The sequence below is a fragment of the Fringilla coelebs genome, assembly GCF_963513975.1.
Source record: "Fringilla coelebs genome assembly, chromosome: 5".
NCBI classification, from domain to species: domain Eukaryota; kingdom Metazoa; phylum Chordata; class Aves; order Passeriformes; family Fringillidae; genus Fringilla; species Fringilla coelebs.
The window spans coordinates 60,861,762-60,878,857 of NC_140033.1; the positions used below are offsets into that span (position 1 = coordinate 60,861,762).

At 40.7% G+C, this 17,096-nt stretch overlaps 1 protein-coding gene across 1 annotated transcript; it reads right to left on the minus strand.

The window, feature by feature from the left end:
• Positions 1 to 3,132: 3,132 nt before the first annotated feature.
• Positions 3,133 to 10,912, minus strand: STMP1 (short transmembrane mitochondrial protein 1). Its single transcript, XM_084206335.1, has 3 exons — positions 10,190 to 10,912; positions 6,960 to 7,013; positions 3,133 to 4,465 (listed from the first exon to the last, which is right to left on the minus strand). The coding sequence occupies exons 1-3, from the start codon at positions 10,295 to 10,297 to the stop codon at positions 4,385 to 4,387; spliced, it is 243 nt and encodes an 80-aa protein (XP_084062461.1). The 5' UTR covers positions 10,298 to 10,912; the 3' UTR covers positions 3,133 to 4,384.
• Positions 10,913 to 17,096: the final 6,184 nt, after the last annotated feature.

Genomic DNA, 17,096 nt, shown 5'->3' on the forward strand with positions numbered 1-17,096 from the left:
AATTTTTATGCTTTCCACTTTTAATCTAGGCTCTCTAGATGTGAATGTATTCTGCAAAAATAAAATGTCAATAAAATAAATTATTCACAACTGCACATTCTGGTGCTCCATGAGCATACAAATTGGATATATTTCACCCATAACCCACCCAAAACCTTAGAGAAGCAGTGTTGAGACAGCAGGAGGTTTTGGTTTGCTGCTTCTGTCTCAACAGAGGAATCCCACAGACTCATCCTGGAAATAAACAGGTACAATAAAAGGTCTTAGGCTGGCAGAAGGGAGAAATATGGGAAAAAACCAAAAAGCATGTCTTAGTCCTTGTTCCAAAAGCAGGAAGCTGCTTCCTTTAGCAAAACAATCGCTATTCCTGGTAGTTCCTGTAGATTTCATTTTGAATAGCAAAGCGTTTCTGTGCATCAGTCACTTAAAGTATCCCCGATGCATAAAACAAGACCTTGGCCTCACCTTTTCAACTCTTCTCTCACCTCACCTGTCCCCCTCACCCCGAGCCTGCTGCTCTGCTGCACTCCAGCACACCAAGCTCAGGGCATCCTCTGCCATGCAGAGCCCCCCCATCCTCAGGGTGTTTCCCTGCTCCCCAGCAGGAGCTGCTCTGAACATGGACCCCAAAATGGTGCTCAAGGCAGAGGCACTCTGACCTCCCCTGACAGGAGCTCCATCCTGAAGCCCCAGGAGCAGGAGAGGAAGGGGCTGCAATGTGTGTTCACCAACATCTGGCACCTGGAGGCAACTTCCTCCAGGACAAGCACTACAGTGGGTGGGGATGTCTGCAATACCAACAATTTTGTCCCTACACACAGCAAGCAGAACATCTCTTTGTTCACAGTGCCTTAAGTTACTTTTGGCCATTTTCCCCCTGCCAAGAAACTTTCTGGCTTGCTTTCTTCCCAGGGCTTTAGCTGCTCTGCACCTTTCACTTGCACTCATCTTCTAATCCTTTTCACTTCATGCTTCACCCACCAGCATTTTCCAATTGCTTTGCTGCTCAGCAACAAATCACTCTCTGTCCTCCTAATGCTGATCTCTCAGCTCTGTGCAGCTCCCACCACACCTTGCTATCCCAGAGATTTCCCAAGGGATATGAACATGGGATATTTTCATTTGTGAGAGACCAGCAGCTGGCATTCCAGCCAGCCTCAGGGAGACCTGGGATTACTCACAAATCAAACAGGATGCCCAGCAATGCTCTTCAGTAAGAACAGCAATAGCAGGAGGTAAATGAAATGCCTTGGTGCTCTTACACATCTCAAACAATATTTCTTCAGAAACATTTCCAGAAGGTTCTGGCTTAGCTTGTGTCTCACAAGATTGGTACAGAGGCATTTGGAGTGGACTCAGGCAAGGACTTTCCCCAACAGACTGTTTCTCCTGTTTTGGTGCTCTTGGCACACTTCCACATTCACAGCTGCTGGCACTCGTCACTGCCATGTGCCACCAGGCAGAAGCATGAGGCAGTGGGCTGTGGTTTTGGGGTGTAAAACCAATGAACATTCATGTAGTGAAGTTCTGTGAGGTGCATCCACCAACATTATTTGGTTCTGGCACCCAATAAGCTAATAATTAGCATTGCTGTCTGGCTTTCTGTTTATTTTATTAACCCTTGACTGTTTAATGGCAGAAGAGCCTTAGGGCAGCATTTTTCAACACAAGATAATACTGTCAACCCACAGTAAATGTTTTAGAAGTCTGTCAGTGGCTCATTTTCCTTTCCTCCCATTTTTCCTTGAACCTTCAGTTCCAGAATATGTCTCAAAAGCATCAATACATGAACACAACTGTTTTCAGGAAAGGAAGGAAGCCTGCATATTTTAGCTGGCAATTTTAGCTATCCACATAGGCATTTGAAATGGACATTCACAGAGTCCATGTTAAGTGGGAAACTTGCTCCTAGGTAATTTCATGGAGCATCCACCTTTTGTGCCCTGCTATCACACCAGAGCATCCAAGGCATTCTGAGCCACCAGATGCAAGACCTGCATCAAGCACTCACAATCTGTGCTCACCCTCTGCCCTCTGAAAGATAAGGTCAAATTTTAGGATCACCTAGGACAACCTCAGGCGAGGTAAAATGTGTTAGACAGAAGTTGCAAAGTCCACATCAGCTGTGTTATGTTATCCAGATTTACAGTTTATTATGTGAGAGGAAAAAACCCAGCTTGGGTTTTTTTCATTTCCAGCTAAAATGGAAAGTGTTGCCAACAGTGTCAAACACTTTAATATTATTGTCTTTAATATTAATGAGCATATATTGTTTCCACAGCATTACAGTTGCAGCTTTTCACTTACTAATATGATTAAAAAAAAAAAAAAAAGAATTCTAACATCTGCTTGGAATGCTTAGCTGAGGAGTCAGCTCCAAAAACACTTTCAGAGTAACTGGCCCGTTTGGCAACAAATACAGAGATTTTGAACATTATTTCACTTCTCATGACCATGTAAAGAAAGGGAAGAACATAAAGTATGTTTGAGCAAAGAAATAATCCAATTTTAAACACTAATATAATTTTACATGACAAGCAAAGAAAAATGAATGGGTTGGAGACAGTGTTTTTCAACGCTGTAGAATAGAAAAGGGAGGGGAGGGAGAGGAAGTTGGAGGAAACTTAAGTTCATCATGTTCATGAAAACATCAAAACAGCTGTACAGCACTATCAGTCTAGGGAAACATTTCTGGGCATGGCAGAAATTCTTTCAGTCAGGTCTGAAGGTAATGGAAATCTCTCTGGGTATCTTCCACACATGCTGCTACCACAGGGCTTCTGGTAGTTGGGTTCAGCTGGTACAACCATTTCTCCCTGTCAGAGTTTCTTGGAGTGTTTCCTGTGGAGAAAATCGGTTGCACACTACTAAGATTGTCTGACTTGAGCTGGCTTTTAAACTTCTCAAATAACCCTCTGCAAAGACTGAAAGCTTTTATGTCAGCTACACATTTCAGGGCAGAGGTGAAAGGAAGGATTTAAAATTACAGGTGCAATATTCCTTATATATATTTGTATTGCTTAAGAAGGAGAATCTTTGCATGAGGAATACTTTCCTCTGGTTCAGGAATGCCCTGTGGAAGAACTCTGTCACCATCAAACTTTGGCAAAGGATACAAATGTTTGGTATATGGTACTTTGTAAGTGTGTCCTTAGTGATCCAGTGAGAACTCCTGAACTCAGTCCACTCATGAAACAAAAATTAAAGGTTTTGGGTAGACAGTAAAAATTACAATGGGTACATAGAGTTCTGTACTTTAAAGCTTTGATGCTATATTTGTATCAAACAGCACATTTCACTGACAAAGCAAGACACTTAGTGCCCAGAGCTTGGGTTCTTTTCCTTCTGAGTGCCCCTAGACCTCTCTAATGGTCTAAACACCCATTAGAGATCAAAGCACATCTTCTGATTTAGTCTCTTCTGAGGGGAATACAGACCACATGCTCCATGTGGCTTTCCTATGATGAGAATGAAAACACAGTAGAAGGACAAACTGCTTTGAAGCCACAATCCCCATCCTAATTAAAACATTAATGGAGAAGCACTCTAGGTATGCTTTAATCTAGAGCCTGAACAAATGGAGGTCATTCTCTGTGCTTGCTGTAGCACTTCATCACCAGGCATTCTCAATAAGAGCAAGAACATCTTCCTGGCACTTTTCTGTGTTCTTCATGTCCTGCAAAAAACTGTCAAGAGGACTCTGCCATTTAAGCCATGTTACAGAGTTGATAGACCTCTTCCATTTTAAAGGAAAAAAAAAATTAATAAGATTCTTTAATTAATAAAATTGACATCTATTCAAATAATTGCAACTTTTTTTTTCAGAATTTACAACAGGATTTTTGCAGAATTATGGTTTCAAGCAAAAGACAAGAGTTCTACAATGGATGTGTGTTATCTCACACACCAGGGGTTTTAATGGCTGCTCTTTTTCTTTGCTTGTGTTTGTGGCTTAAGGACAGTGAAGAACCACTGCTCACAACAAATGACAGGAAACTCTGAAAGTTACTTCTTGATGCATTTAATTTCTTTTGTGCTGTTCTAAGAGCTAGGATATTATCAAGTGTGAGGTTACAATTGCAACAGGACCAAAAGCACTCCAGTTGGATCAGGTAAAAACAGGTTACAAAATATTAGGAAAAGAAATACTGAAAAATACAAATGATACCATCCAGTCACGCATCAGTTGCAAATCCAAATTCTGAAACCCTTAAAAATCAGTCCCAGGAAAAGTTCACAGCCACCCTTTCAAAAGGATATTCCAGTTCTAGGAAACTAAGAGTGGAGCAACCTCCCATGCCAACCCTCTACTTGGCCTTTGCTGCCTGAAAGGTAAATTGCATCCTTGGTGTACACACAGAGTTGACCTGGGGAACATTTCTCTTCAGGACTTGTCGTTAGGAGGTTTCTTCTTGGCTTCCACATCCTTCTTAAAATCTTCCAGCTTCTTTGCAATGTTAGGAATCTTTAAAGACAAAACAAAACAATCAAACCCCATACAACAAAAAAATCTGGGGCTACGTGAGTTTTATCAGGAAAGACAATACCATACACACAGCAAGAAATTCCATAAAGTTTCAACTGGTTTTTAAAAGATATTTCAGTATCTGTTGCCTTGCACAGAGATTAAATCTAAGCAGTATCAAGCAAACAGCAGATGAGAGCACCTCACATGAGGCTTCAGGAAATACTTTAGATTAAGGCTATAAGTCAGTGGTGATGGGAACAGGAGGAAGGAAAAAGGATGACCTTACAGGAAATTCAGCATGACCAGTCTGGCTTCCTGACTGAAAGAAGACACACTGCCAAGAATAAGCAGATTTAAGCACTGATGCACAGGATTTCAAAGAGGAAATTAGATTGCACTATACTGGTCATATCCCAAGAGAAAAGAGATGTTCAAGAGCATCAAATATATTCTCAAGAAATTTATTAAGAAATATTTCTTCTGGTTCATTTTGTGGGAAATCAAATTCCTCACTGAGGCATTCTACTGCATTGCAAATTGGCACCTTTTTGCAGTTTAACACTTGAATGAAAATTCAATTTACTGCTTGTGAGCTCCAAATCTTCAGCTTTATCTTACAAATAAAATAATTTTGATAAAATAATCCAACAGTAAATTTTGATAACTTGAAAGGGAAAAAAAGCTGAAGCTCCTAATAGCAAAGAAAAAATATGACCAGCTAAAACTGGGACGTGATAATGTATGATTTTACAAAATAATGTATGATTAAAACAAAATTAAAGCAAATTTTCCACTCTTAGCTGTGAAGAAAAAAAAAAAATCCTGGGTTTTTACTTCATATGTAACCTGACCACAGAGCAGAAGTTAATCCAAACAGAATGCAGTTCTCTTATTGAATGGTCTGAGGCTCACAGAACTGGTAACAAGTTCCTCTTACCTTCCTTTTCAGAATTACACTCTGTTGGAGCAAATGAAATTAAGAGCCCAGCCTGTAACACACCTGACATTTAAACTAGACCAAGAGCCACGGTCAGCAGAACCCTCCATGTACTTATTACTGAGCACTTGTGTGTACAGCTGCAGAATTAGGACCTCATTATGACAAGCTTATAGTAAATGTCACCTCAAATCAATCATCATCAACAACAGCAGTAAAATTTCCATGTTCATCCTGCAAGTCAGTGCTGCATTTCCAGGGAACTACTTTCAGCAAATCAAAAGCCTGAGTCCCCCTCTTGTGGCAATACTTTATCAGTGCTGCCAGAAAAGCACCATACAATGCTTGTGATACATATTGATACATCCAAATATACTCTTACGACTACATTTTTGTAACACTGTAAAACATGTATGAGACAGAAACACCAGCCTTTCATTAGTCCTTTTACTGGACTGACAGGAAAAATCACCCAAGTCTGTGCATAAACAAAGAGCAAAATGTAAGTTTGGGGTTTTTTTTAAGCAAGATGACTTCAATAGTGAAGATGAGAGGAAAGCAAAACATAAATGCCACCAAAGCCTCAAAAACTTTATTTTTTTATTAAGGCTAATACAGATTGCCTAAGAATTTTAAAAGATTTATATGTTAAATGTTGTGAACTCCTCTAGCCAGTAAGTGAAGTGGCACTGCTCTTACAAGGGATTCTACTGGCTCAGCAGAAAGTAAAAGCACATTTTGAAGGCTCAGCTTGAAATCTTTTTCCTCTGCCCTCTCACATTGAAAACTGCTAACTGAGAACTGAAAAAAAGAAAGTTCTCTTTCTTTTCTCACTGTGAGAAAAGAAGGAAATAAAAAAGTCTATTGACCTGCAATTTTTAAGAAGGAGAAAGTATCACATTTACAAAAAAAGCTGGCAAAACTTATTTTCATTACAGGTCCAGAAGAAAAACATTTCATATACATTGAGGATTTTTATTAACAGTTATACTGAGTGGAGAACACTGTAAGAAGACAGGCTATCTGAGACAGGAAACCAGTATTTTGTGCTGGTAAAATCCATGAGCAATTGATAAACCTTTTCTGTTTATCCTGTCTTTGCCTGTAGAAGGCTGGGCTCTAGGACTGAACAGAAGTTTAGGCTTTAAGCACTACACTACCGCAGATGATGTTTTGGTTACACCTTTTTTTTTTTTTTTTTTTCAATTATGGTTGGAAAAGTCCTACAAGATCACAGAGTCCAACCTTTGAACAATCACCACTTTGTTAACTAGACCAGAGAATGAAGTGCCACGTCCAGTCATTCCTAGAACACCTCCAGGGATAGTGACTCCAGCACTTCCCTGTGCAGCCTGTCCCAATGGCTGATCACTCTCCCAGCAAGGTAATTGTTCCTGAAGAAGTCTCAGTTCTCCTGTAACTCAAGTCAGCATGATCTGCATTTGATTCAAATAACATAAACCATCAAAATAAAGACTGATTCAGCTCTAATTGAGGGAAAACTAATTTATTTTCAGTTCAGGACAGATTTACCTCTGAGAACAAGATACTCACATCATAGTTCTGAGCCAGATACATCCCAACCACGTTGCCAAGAGTAAAACCAAGCTAAAAAGGAAGAAAGGGAGAAGAGTTAACATCCTTCCATCAAAAGCTTATTGGCGAAAATAAGGAAAAAGAGACATTGCATGAGTTATTTAATTGCAAGATATTTAATGAGTTTCAACTCATTAAAAGAGATACACAAAGAGATATTTAATGAGTTTCAACTCCACTCCTACATAATTTCTCATCTTTCATCCAGAGAGGTGCAGTTTTCTCCATCTTCCTCACCAGAAACACCTTGCCATCATTTCCAAAATACCACACAGTTTTGTTATTCAATCCACATCCCCAAGACTATTTGGATCAAGCTGTGTTCATCCTTGTAAGGCTCTCTACACACCCACAAAGGCACTAAAACTCCTAGAAAAATGGGGGAGACAGCAGCAGGGACCTACACATCAGAGAGCTCTTGGTCCATGATGGGAAAGCCTAAAGCAACACCCCTCTAGAACAGTGCACAGTGTTGGAAAGGGACATGTCTTAGTATGAAATAAAAAAACAAACAAACAAAAAACTTCACAATATGAACTTCAACTGATGTAAACCTGTTTCTTCTCTTCTGAAGCAACAGCTGGGCATCTTCCAGACAAACCCTTCTGACCCCAAGAGATTAGTTCTCAGCCAAATCCACTCTGATCTAGGGGCTCCTCCAAGGCAGTACAGTTGGTTGGAAGCTGGGCACAACCTCTTCTGACAACTGTGCAAACTTATAGCTGATGAAGGCTGTTCATAAAAAATGCACTCTGGAATCAGAGCAAGAGTAAAACACAAGCACAGTTTCTGGCCCAGACCCTGTCTGCCAGCTGAGGAAAATCCTCAAGAATTAGAACAGTTCTAGAGTGAAAAAAATTCCTCTCTTCAAAGGCAGGTGATGAGATTTTCATTCAGCAACTGCTCATTATCCTACATTTTAGTTTTGTTGCTACTCTTCAAAATAAGTCTGCCCTATACCATGAAAGTTCATTTAACTATTTTGAAAGGAGACACTACTAATATTGTGCTTCCCTTCATTGTTAGTAGACAAAACACTCTTTGTAGCAGCTGAGGACAGCTCTATCTCAAAAAATTGTTATTGTTCATGGTCACTGCTGTCAAAATAAGACTATTTAAAGAAAAATAAAACCACAGTCCACAAAACAACTTTGCTAGCACTTACTGACCAGACATTTTTTCCAGGCCCAAAGCAGCACTGCTCATCTTTTCTGTGATCCACACTCCCTAAGCAGCACTGGCTGCTAAAAATTGGCTGAGAGCTGTCAAATAAACTCTGACTGCAAATTACTTCAGTATTTTCTTAAACCCATTTTCAGTCCTATTCCTTATATTTATTATACCCTTATATTCCTATAACTACTTTTTAAAAGTTAGCTTTAACAATTTAAGAATTATTCCTTGTGTACTGTCCTGGTTATCATATGCTCTTGTAGCTTCAATTATCAGCTAAGTAGGTACTCTGGGAGATACTAACAAATAATGCACTGATGAGAACCAGACCTGTGATTCCTCCTGATTCAGAGTATCACTCTAGAAAAGGAGACTTTCCTGTATCTTTAGCAGGGTCTGGAAAGCCACCTGGAAGCACAAACCAGATCCTTGCTTATTAGCAGTGTTCTAAGCTTTTACCCTTGAACCTCTCCAATACACAGCACATTCTGTTGAGAGACAATCCTTACCCAGTAGGGATAGTACTGAGATCAGTACTCCCTTAAAGTGCACTCCTTTATTGGAAAGTCTAGCACTGCATCCACCCAGTTACATTTATTTTTAGAGCTGACAATTCGAACAGTGGGGGGAAAAAAATAATCACTACTTAAGACTTCAATTATATGGAAAACAAAACACATAGCCAATGAAAATGTACATATTCACTAAAAACAACAGGACTGAGGAGGGTTCAGGGTCTTCCAATTTCCACCCAGCATTTCAAGGTGCTTTGTAAACAAATGGCTTATTTAAAGCTTAACTCTGGACTGCAAAAACACAAGGTTTGTGAGATTATTCCTTTATCTCTCTGCTACAGCCCTAACGGGGGAGAGCAAGGGTCAAACATCCAATCTACACCCAAGCAGGGAAGAAACCCAGAATTAGTATATCTTTTGTCTAACGGTCACACACTAATGAGAAGCTGTTATTATAAAGTATTTTCATCTAGCAAAAAAACCCCAAACAAACAAACAAACAAAAAAACCAAAAACAAATCAAAACAAGCAAAAAAACCCCCACATCCCCATTAGCAGAAAGCAGCAGAGTTGATAAACACAGAAACTCTGAGAGAGGCTAACCATATTTAGCCTTACTGAAGGTTTCCACTGGGGTGCAGAGGAGATTATAAACAGCTACAGAAATGACTAAGACTTTCATACTTGTTATTATGAAGCTGGGATGAGAAATAGGCCTCATTTATTTATTTATTATATAAAACCAGGAAAGACTATCCCAATTTACAACAGGCCATCATTTTTTGCTCTGTATCAACACCTGCTATGAAACACTGCTGCATTATCTTACCCCAACGAAAGATGAAGTCTAATATTCAGTCTAATAATTCTGCTGTTCTTCGGGCAGTAATGAAATGTGGTCCCTTCCTTTAATTTCCACATATAAAAATCCACATCTCCAGCGGTAACCCTTTTAAGGGTGTACAAAACGGCAAGGGCTGACGCCCCTGCTGTCACTATAAAGGAGAGAGGCATTTATGCTTACACAAAGAAATTTGAGCAGCAAGGGGAGCATCACCGTGAGCTAGCAGAATCTCCAAGGCAAATTAAGAGCAGTGCTTGGAGGAAAAACAAGCCATGGAACTCCATTTTCGGAGCAGCTTTAGGGCACCGTTCTGCGAGAACAAGGGGGACGGGTGGGAAGGAGCGGGAGAAGGGAAGCCGCCCGACGATGGGACGCTGCCGGGGAGACAACACCGGGCGCAGCCGCCCCGCTGACAGGGACCGTGGGGTGGCCGGACACGGGGCCGCGGGGTGGCCGGACAACACGGGGCCGTGCGGTGGTCGGACACGGGGCCGTGCGGTGGCCGGACAACACGGAGCCGTGCTGTGGCCGGACAACACGGGGCCGTGCGGTGGCCGGACACCGCGCCCTTTCCCCTCAGCCGGGCAGCCGCCCCGCCGTGCCGTGCCGTGCCATGGCGGCGGCGCGGCACCGCGCCTCAGAGCCCAGAGCCTTACCAAGAACTGCAGCATGGTGCCCGCTGGCCGCGCCGCCGCCCCGCCCGACAGCCGGGGAAGTGAGGCGGGCGGCGGCTGCTCCCCTTCCGGGCCCGCCCTCGCCGCCATGGCCGGGGGAAGGCTCCGGGCCGGCCCCGCCGCGCCCCGGCCTGAGGGGGAGCCGCGACCGCGCCATTCCCGGCCCCTCCTGAGGGGCTGCGCGGGGATGCCGAGCGCTGGTTGTGGTTCGGTTTTGGTTTGGTTTTGGTTTTTTAGTTTTTTGTTTTTTTTTTTTTTTTTTTAGGTTGCCTGAGTAGTTGTTCTTTGTGAATCGCTTTGGGTTCAGTTTCTTTTAATGGCTACATTCATTAATTCATTGAGATTTGGGCAGTAAATATCGGTTAGGAAGATTTCTCCTGCTGCGAGTCAGTGAGAGATCACAGGCTTTATCGCAATTTGTATCAAAACTCTTCCCCCCCGCAAATTTTCAGAATAGGAAAAAAAAAAAAACAAAAACAACAACAACAACAACAACAAACCTAACAAAAAAAACCACAAAAAACCCCAACAAAAGAAACAAAACAAACAAAAAAAAAAAAACCAAAAAAACCCACAAAACACCAAACAAAACAAAAAAAACACCCCACCAAACCAAAAACCTCCCCGTGAGATATGTATATTTTTGAGCTATTGGGAAACTACTCTGAAAGCAAGTTAACTCACATTACATCTCAGTTCCCAGAAAGCTCCATGCTCCATCTAACAGAGAATATGTAGCATCTGCCTTTCTGAGGAAGGTACCTTGGTGAAGTATCTCCTACCCGCTTCAGGAAAAAAAGCACAGAAAGATATTAAGTAACACCTTTTTTTTTTTTTTTTTTCCTTCTGGTGATACCCTGCTGAGGACCTGGACTTGAGACCACTTTCTGCTGAATTTCAAGGCATCCCGAAGCTGTTGTGTTCTTCCCCTCCGCAAGAGCTGACAGCTGGAAGTAACACAAAGATTTGAATGGATGTGGCACAAGAGCCCGGGCGGGGCTTCCTTGTCCTCTGGAATGACTGACTCTTCCGGGGGTCTCACAAATGAGCTTTGTTCTGGAAAGAAGAACAAATGAGCTGCTAAAAACTATTTTCCTAATACTGAAGCCTTCTCCATGTGTGCTGGATCAGAGCACTGAGATAATATTAGACTCCAGCCTGAGCACATGTCAGAAACCAGATGGGGCAAACAAGGCTTTTAGTAGTTATAATGCCTCCACAGTATCATCACAGGGAGATAAAGTTCATTAAAAATGTTGTTATTATACTTAGGCTATAATGAATACAACATGTGGTAGACAGTCTTGGCTCAACATTACTCTACAGGGTTATTTTCCTACATGCCATCAATTTCCTCTGTGACATTTAGAGGACTGCCAATTTTTTTTTTTTTTTCCTTTAAAGTAAAACTATTCCATTTGCATCAGCCAATGCTGAATCCTTTTGGGTCAGAGAGTGTAGAGGGTGGGTGCTGTGGATGGCATATATTAGTGGAAGGAAGAGCTCAGTCTGGTAGTTATAAATTCAACAATTATGCTTTTATAAATGGGGCTGTGGAGGGGGGGGGAGAAGCTAAACCAAAAATCCCAAAAAACCAACCCAAACCTACTTTTTTTTTCTGCTAGGGAAGACTTTCTCAATGTTATGTACTATACTCTGGTATTCTGCAAGTACAATCAAGCCCCTGAGGCATGCAGAAAGCTTGTTTGTCAGGAAGTACTGGCAACTCAACATGATTCTCAATTGCTAAATCACATTTGGAGACGCATTCATGTTGATTTAATATTGTTTTTATAGAGCATGTGCAGTATACCTATGTACTCAACTCTATGGAAAGTGAGAATAATTTTTTAAAGGGTAACATTAAATTTACCCTACTGTTACAATAAATTTGCTGAGTTATGAACATACTAGGACGAGGATGTTCTATATGTTAGGCCCAGTAGAAAAAGAAGGGTGTTCTGTCATGATATTGTGAGAATTGCTAACAGAGAAGAGTTTATATTCTGTATCCCCAGGAGTCTATGTGCCTGGACAAAATTTGCCCCACTGTGAGAGGAAGTGGCTGACATTGCTGCAGGTCCACTGTCTATATTATTAAAATTTATAATTAAAAGTTGTGGAGATCCGAGGATATCTTTAATAGCTGGAAGAAGGCAAATGTCAGACACATCTACAAGAAGGGCCCAAAAGAAAGCCCAGGAAACTACAGACTCATTAGTGTTGCTTCTACCCCTGGGACAGGGATGGACCAACTCCTCCTAGAAACTATTACAAACCAAGTGAAGCAGGTGATTTTTCTGTACCCACAGTACATATGTGATTGTCAGGTCTGAAAGCAGCGCCAATTAAATAGTTGATGCAAAAACTTAACATAATTGTGTTGTAAATATCTGAGAGTTTATTTGAATAAAGCAGTAGTATTGATTCAACCATCATGAGATGCAAGCAAAGCGAGGTTGGTAGGGAGTATTGGTATTTTGGCATTCTAACCGGTATCCTAAGGACAAATTATAAGTTTGCTATAGAAGACCTTTCTCAGAGATGAAAATTATTTAAGTCACAGGATATAAAAACTAATTTTAAAAAGTATTCTCTTTTTACTTTCACAATAAATAATATACAACTTTGAATGTAAGTCCTCAGAATAAGTATGTTTAACTGGAGGCTTTTAATACCACTCTTCACTTCCCATGTGCAGCTGGAAAGGGAAATCATACTGCCTTGAGATAGAAATTTTGTAAAATAAACACCAGATGGAGCCAGAAAACCATCTACTAAAACTTCTGTTAAAATTTTATTGTTTAATCTGTACATTTTGGTTTTAGTTCTGCCCATTTTCTTTGCTTTATTTTAGTAAAATATCTTTTATAATCTGTAATGTGGTTTCAAGGTTTCTGAGAAGTTGTAATTATCCCGGGCTCTTTTGTCTTGCCATGGAGACGTGCACTATTATAGTACACAACAGATACAGAATGTATTCTGCACTTGACATGTATTGAACAGTATGTAATAAGAAATCAGAACTGCAGGGCAGTAAGCTTGCAAAAAACTTAGTAGGACTTATGATCTTTCAATGTACTGAGTGTAATTGCCTACCTCAAAAAATATTAGGTAGCCTTTCATCTCATATCTTTTCTGGTGGAGGTGCAGTTTATTGTTAATTAAAGTTGTTGAAAACATCTTTTCCATAATAACTTCCAGTGCCTTCTGTCTCCTCTTAGTGGCTGTATCCCAAAGGTCCTGTGGAGTTCTCAGATCAATAGCCTACTACATTTTTGACAGAAAAACAGATAGCATCCCTGACTCACTGTGTAAGTCAGATTGTTTAAGGCCAAACTTTCAAATGTAATTATGACTAGAAGAAGTAGTTGGTTTATAGTGGTTCATATTGACCCTCTCACAGAGCTCTCTGGGAGCCAAAGCGGATTCTGTACACTGGAGTCTGCCTGGCTTTGTGTGAATGATTTGTCAGAGGCAGAGAGAGCAGCTTAGCCCTTCGTGCCAGCCCTCAGCCAACCTGCAGTGTGTGCTCCCCTCTGCTGCCCTGGAGGAAACAGGCTGCAGCAGCAGCTGGAACAGGGAGATGTCAGGCACTACTGGGCTCAGAGTGAGCTCCAGAGTGCTCTCCAGAGCACTCCCTTCTCCTAAAAGTGCTCCTTAGCAGAAAGAGGGAAACTTTAAAGCATGAGGAAGGTGAGCCCCAGGAGAATCAGAAGAGATAAACCTACAGAAGGTCTCTGAGCAGCAGGGCCGAATCATAAGTTGGAGTTGAGGAATCTGTCACACTCCCAGGGTGACACAACAATGCAGGACCCTGGTCCCACTTCAGTGAAGACTGTTTCTACATTTCCAATAAAATGAGAAAGTGGTCCTTACTCTCATGGCATGGTCTGATGATGGATGTTCTAATTGAATCTATAAATCTAAACATCTACAGCTTGTTCCTCTCTAGAGTAACTCCACAAGACCCTTGGCACAAGGGGAGGAAATCAGAGGGACTTGAGGAGTAGCTAGAAAACAGAAAATACAAGCAAAATTTTCTTTATGTGCAAAATAATAACAATGGGATGCTCCTCCAACAGACCAACCATGGAAATGTGAAATACTTTAAATGAAAAAAAAACAAAAGATAATTCAACCACATTTTTTGTTACTTGTAGATGCATGAAACTGAATTTCCTGACCCATTTAGCCACTCATTCCATCCTAATATTGCAACTTAATCCTGCATTTCAACAAAAGGTGATCTGAAAGCCCTGTCTATGAATTTATCATATACCTTGAAATTATCTCACACAGTGATATATATAAGGCTACAGATGGCTGTAATTTATCTGCTTAATATCTCACCACACACCTTAGAGCCTCTGGTTTTACCCTTAAAAATGGCTCTGCTTTATTTTTTTTTCTCCTCTCCTATATTTATATATATAGGCAACTTATATTTGGCTTGGATTCAGCTTTCAACTGTTTGATCATAAGGTCAGTCAGATGATGGTGCAGGTCAGAGAGGCTGTGCCACATCCATCTTTCAGGTTTTCTTTTTTTCTTTTAATGGAGGAAAGAGATTTTTCAGTCTTTGCATACAGAAATAAAGAAATAATCATCTACCCTGCCAGGAAAAATGGAAACCTGTGCAATAAAAGTTCCAGTGTATAATTAAAAAAACCCTCAAACCCAAAAGACTGATGATTTTATTTATAGGCAGGGTAGTGGAGTATCTTGAACGCAAATGAGTCATGATTTTAAGTTTTTACCCTGGAGCTACAACATCTAGAAATGTTCTTTAAACAACTCCTCCCCCAGCCAATTGATGTTCCCATGAATACATGTCCCTGGGACTCAAAATTCAAAAATTGGAGGCTGAGTCAAGCAAGAAATTATTGAGTAATGATACCTTTCAGCTCTAGCTGCTGTGCTGTGGCCTGACAAGGACAATATATGAGAAGTAGATGATATATGAGGAATATATAATTCTCCAGTGACTCACGGAGAGGCATAATTGCATGAGCAGACAATAGATATGAAATGAATTCAGACCCACAGAGGGCAAGGGTGCCAGTCATGCAGATCTAGCTGGCATTTCAAGCTGTAGCTGTGCAGGCAGCTGTGGGAGCTCTTGGTTCAGCTCCTCCTCCATTCTGGTTTAGAGACAATCATCACAATCACATCAGGTGTGAGACACTGGGGAAATAGTCCCATCACTCATAGGATGACAGCAATCACCAGCACACCAGTTTTCTGAAATTGTTTCTCAGAACAGCACTAGAGCTTTTTAAGAACTCAAATCCTATCAGAAGTACAGAAAAATGAACAAAGAAAACCTATTTATAGCTTAGCTTTCTTGCTGCAGTTAAGGCCTTGAGTGCACACACAGACTCTACAGCCTTGGCTACCACCCCTGGGTTGTGAGATAAGGCTGGGAGAATCCTCCCTGGGGCCCCCCGTGCCTTGGATCTGAAGCTGAGCTTGCTGCCTGCTGCTAAGGTGCTGCCAGCTACTAAAACAATCAAACATCACCGTGGTATTAGCTGATGGCTGAAGGTACACAAGCTTTCTTTCACATGTGTTCAAGAATCATCCAGAACTTCTGGAATTAAGTTTATGACATTCCACACAAATAAAACACATGCAAGGGAAACATCATACAGAGTGATGATCAGTAGATGGTGCTCTTTTGCCGAGCAAGAATGTAAGAAATATTTTCAAATTATCAAAAATATTATAAACATCTTTCAATTTTTTATTCCAGAATTAGGTAATATTTATTAAAAGTTGTTTCAAACACTTTTTTCCTTCCAAAAGTCACTCCAGATTATCACTAGATAAGAGACAGAGAGGCACTGGTTTAACTGACCCACTTCATTAAACTTGGTGGAATAATCTAATTGTGGTGTTGCACTTTAAAAAGCAACCCTTCAAAAAGAATAAGATTATCTGTCCAGATTTTAATTAGCTCTCCTCTTTCTATTATGAGATTGTTTGTTCTGCTTTTTATGAAAGCAAAACAAAATCAACCTGTCACCCCTAAAATCCCAAGCCCCTTGAATTACCTGGTGTTATTTTCTTAGACATCATTTCTTCAGTTAATTAAAATAATCTGAATTAATATAGAGATCAACTGAAGAGTGACCTGTTCTCCTTACAGCAGTAATGTCAAAAAGAAAAGATTTTTTTTTAAAAATGCCCAGTACTCTTGTTTTGAAGCGACTTCCAGGTATGCAGTGGGAATTTCAGGTGACAAGTTACAGATGTTATACCTTTGCAGGACTGTGGCTCTAAATATTCAATTAATCTCTGATAATTGAATAAAATCTGATAAAATCCACACTGTTCGCTTTCTGCTGAGCTCTGTCCACATTTCTTTTTAGTCTTCAGTGCAAATAATAACCTGCACACATCACCGAATTGAGGAACCCCACTTACTTGATTACAGTTATTTGGTATTCACTCACTTTCTGTTTTTCCTTTGATGACTGTCATACTCACTGGCAAGCAGAGTTCAAATGCTCCCAGTTACCAAGAAATTTTGTGCTGCCACTTCCCAAGTTTCCAGCATTGTACAAGATAAGCCATTAAAGTAAATCTGGGGAGCGCAACTTCTGTGAATGCTCTTTTCAGCCCTGCCCCTGACTGCTGTGCCTGTGAGTGCTTCTATTGAGGAATTACAGCTCCAAAGCATCTCAAGCCTTCTCCTTGAGGGTCACTTTGCCCTCTTTTGCAGGCTTTGGGGTTTGGGCTAAATAATTTAAAGACCCCAACAAGGATTTAGAGTTTCAAATGCTACTAAAACCCATGTTTCATGTGACAGCTGCCTTTAGAGAAATGAATATTACAAGAATTTAATAAAAGCAAAAGAAAAAAGTCTGGAACTCATACTAAGTAC

What these genes read in the sequence shown, in the direction of transcription:
- STMP1 (XM_084206335.1), bottom strand. Translation starts at nt 10,297, where the DNA reads ATGGCGGCGAGGGCGGGCCCGGAAGGGGAGCAGCCGCCGCCCGCCTCA. An exon ending in GCACCATGCTGCAGTTCTTG is followed by an intron (nt 7,014 to 10,189) that starts GTAAGGCTCTGG and finishes CTTCCTTTTTAG; the next exon opens with CTTGGTTTTACTCTTGGCAA. An exon ending in ATCTGGCTCAGAACTATGAT is followed by an intron (nt 4,466 to 6,959) that starts GTGAGTATCTTG and finishes TTGTCTTTAAAG; the next exon opens with ATTCCTAACATTGCAAAGAA.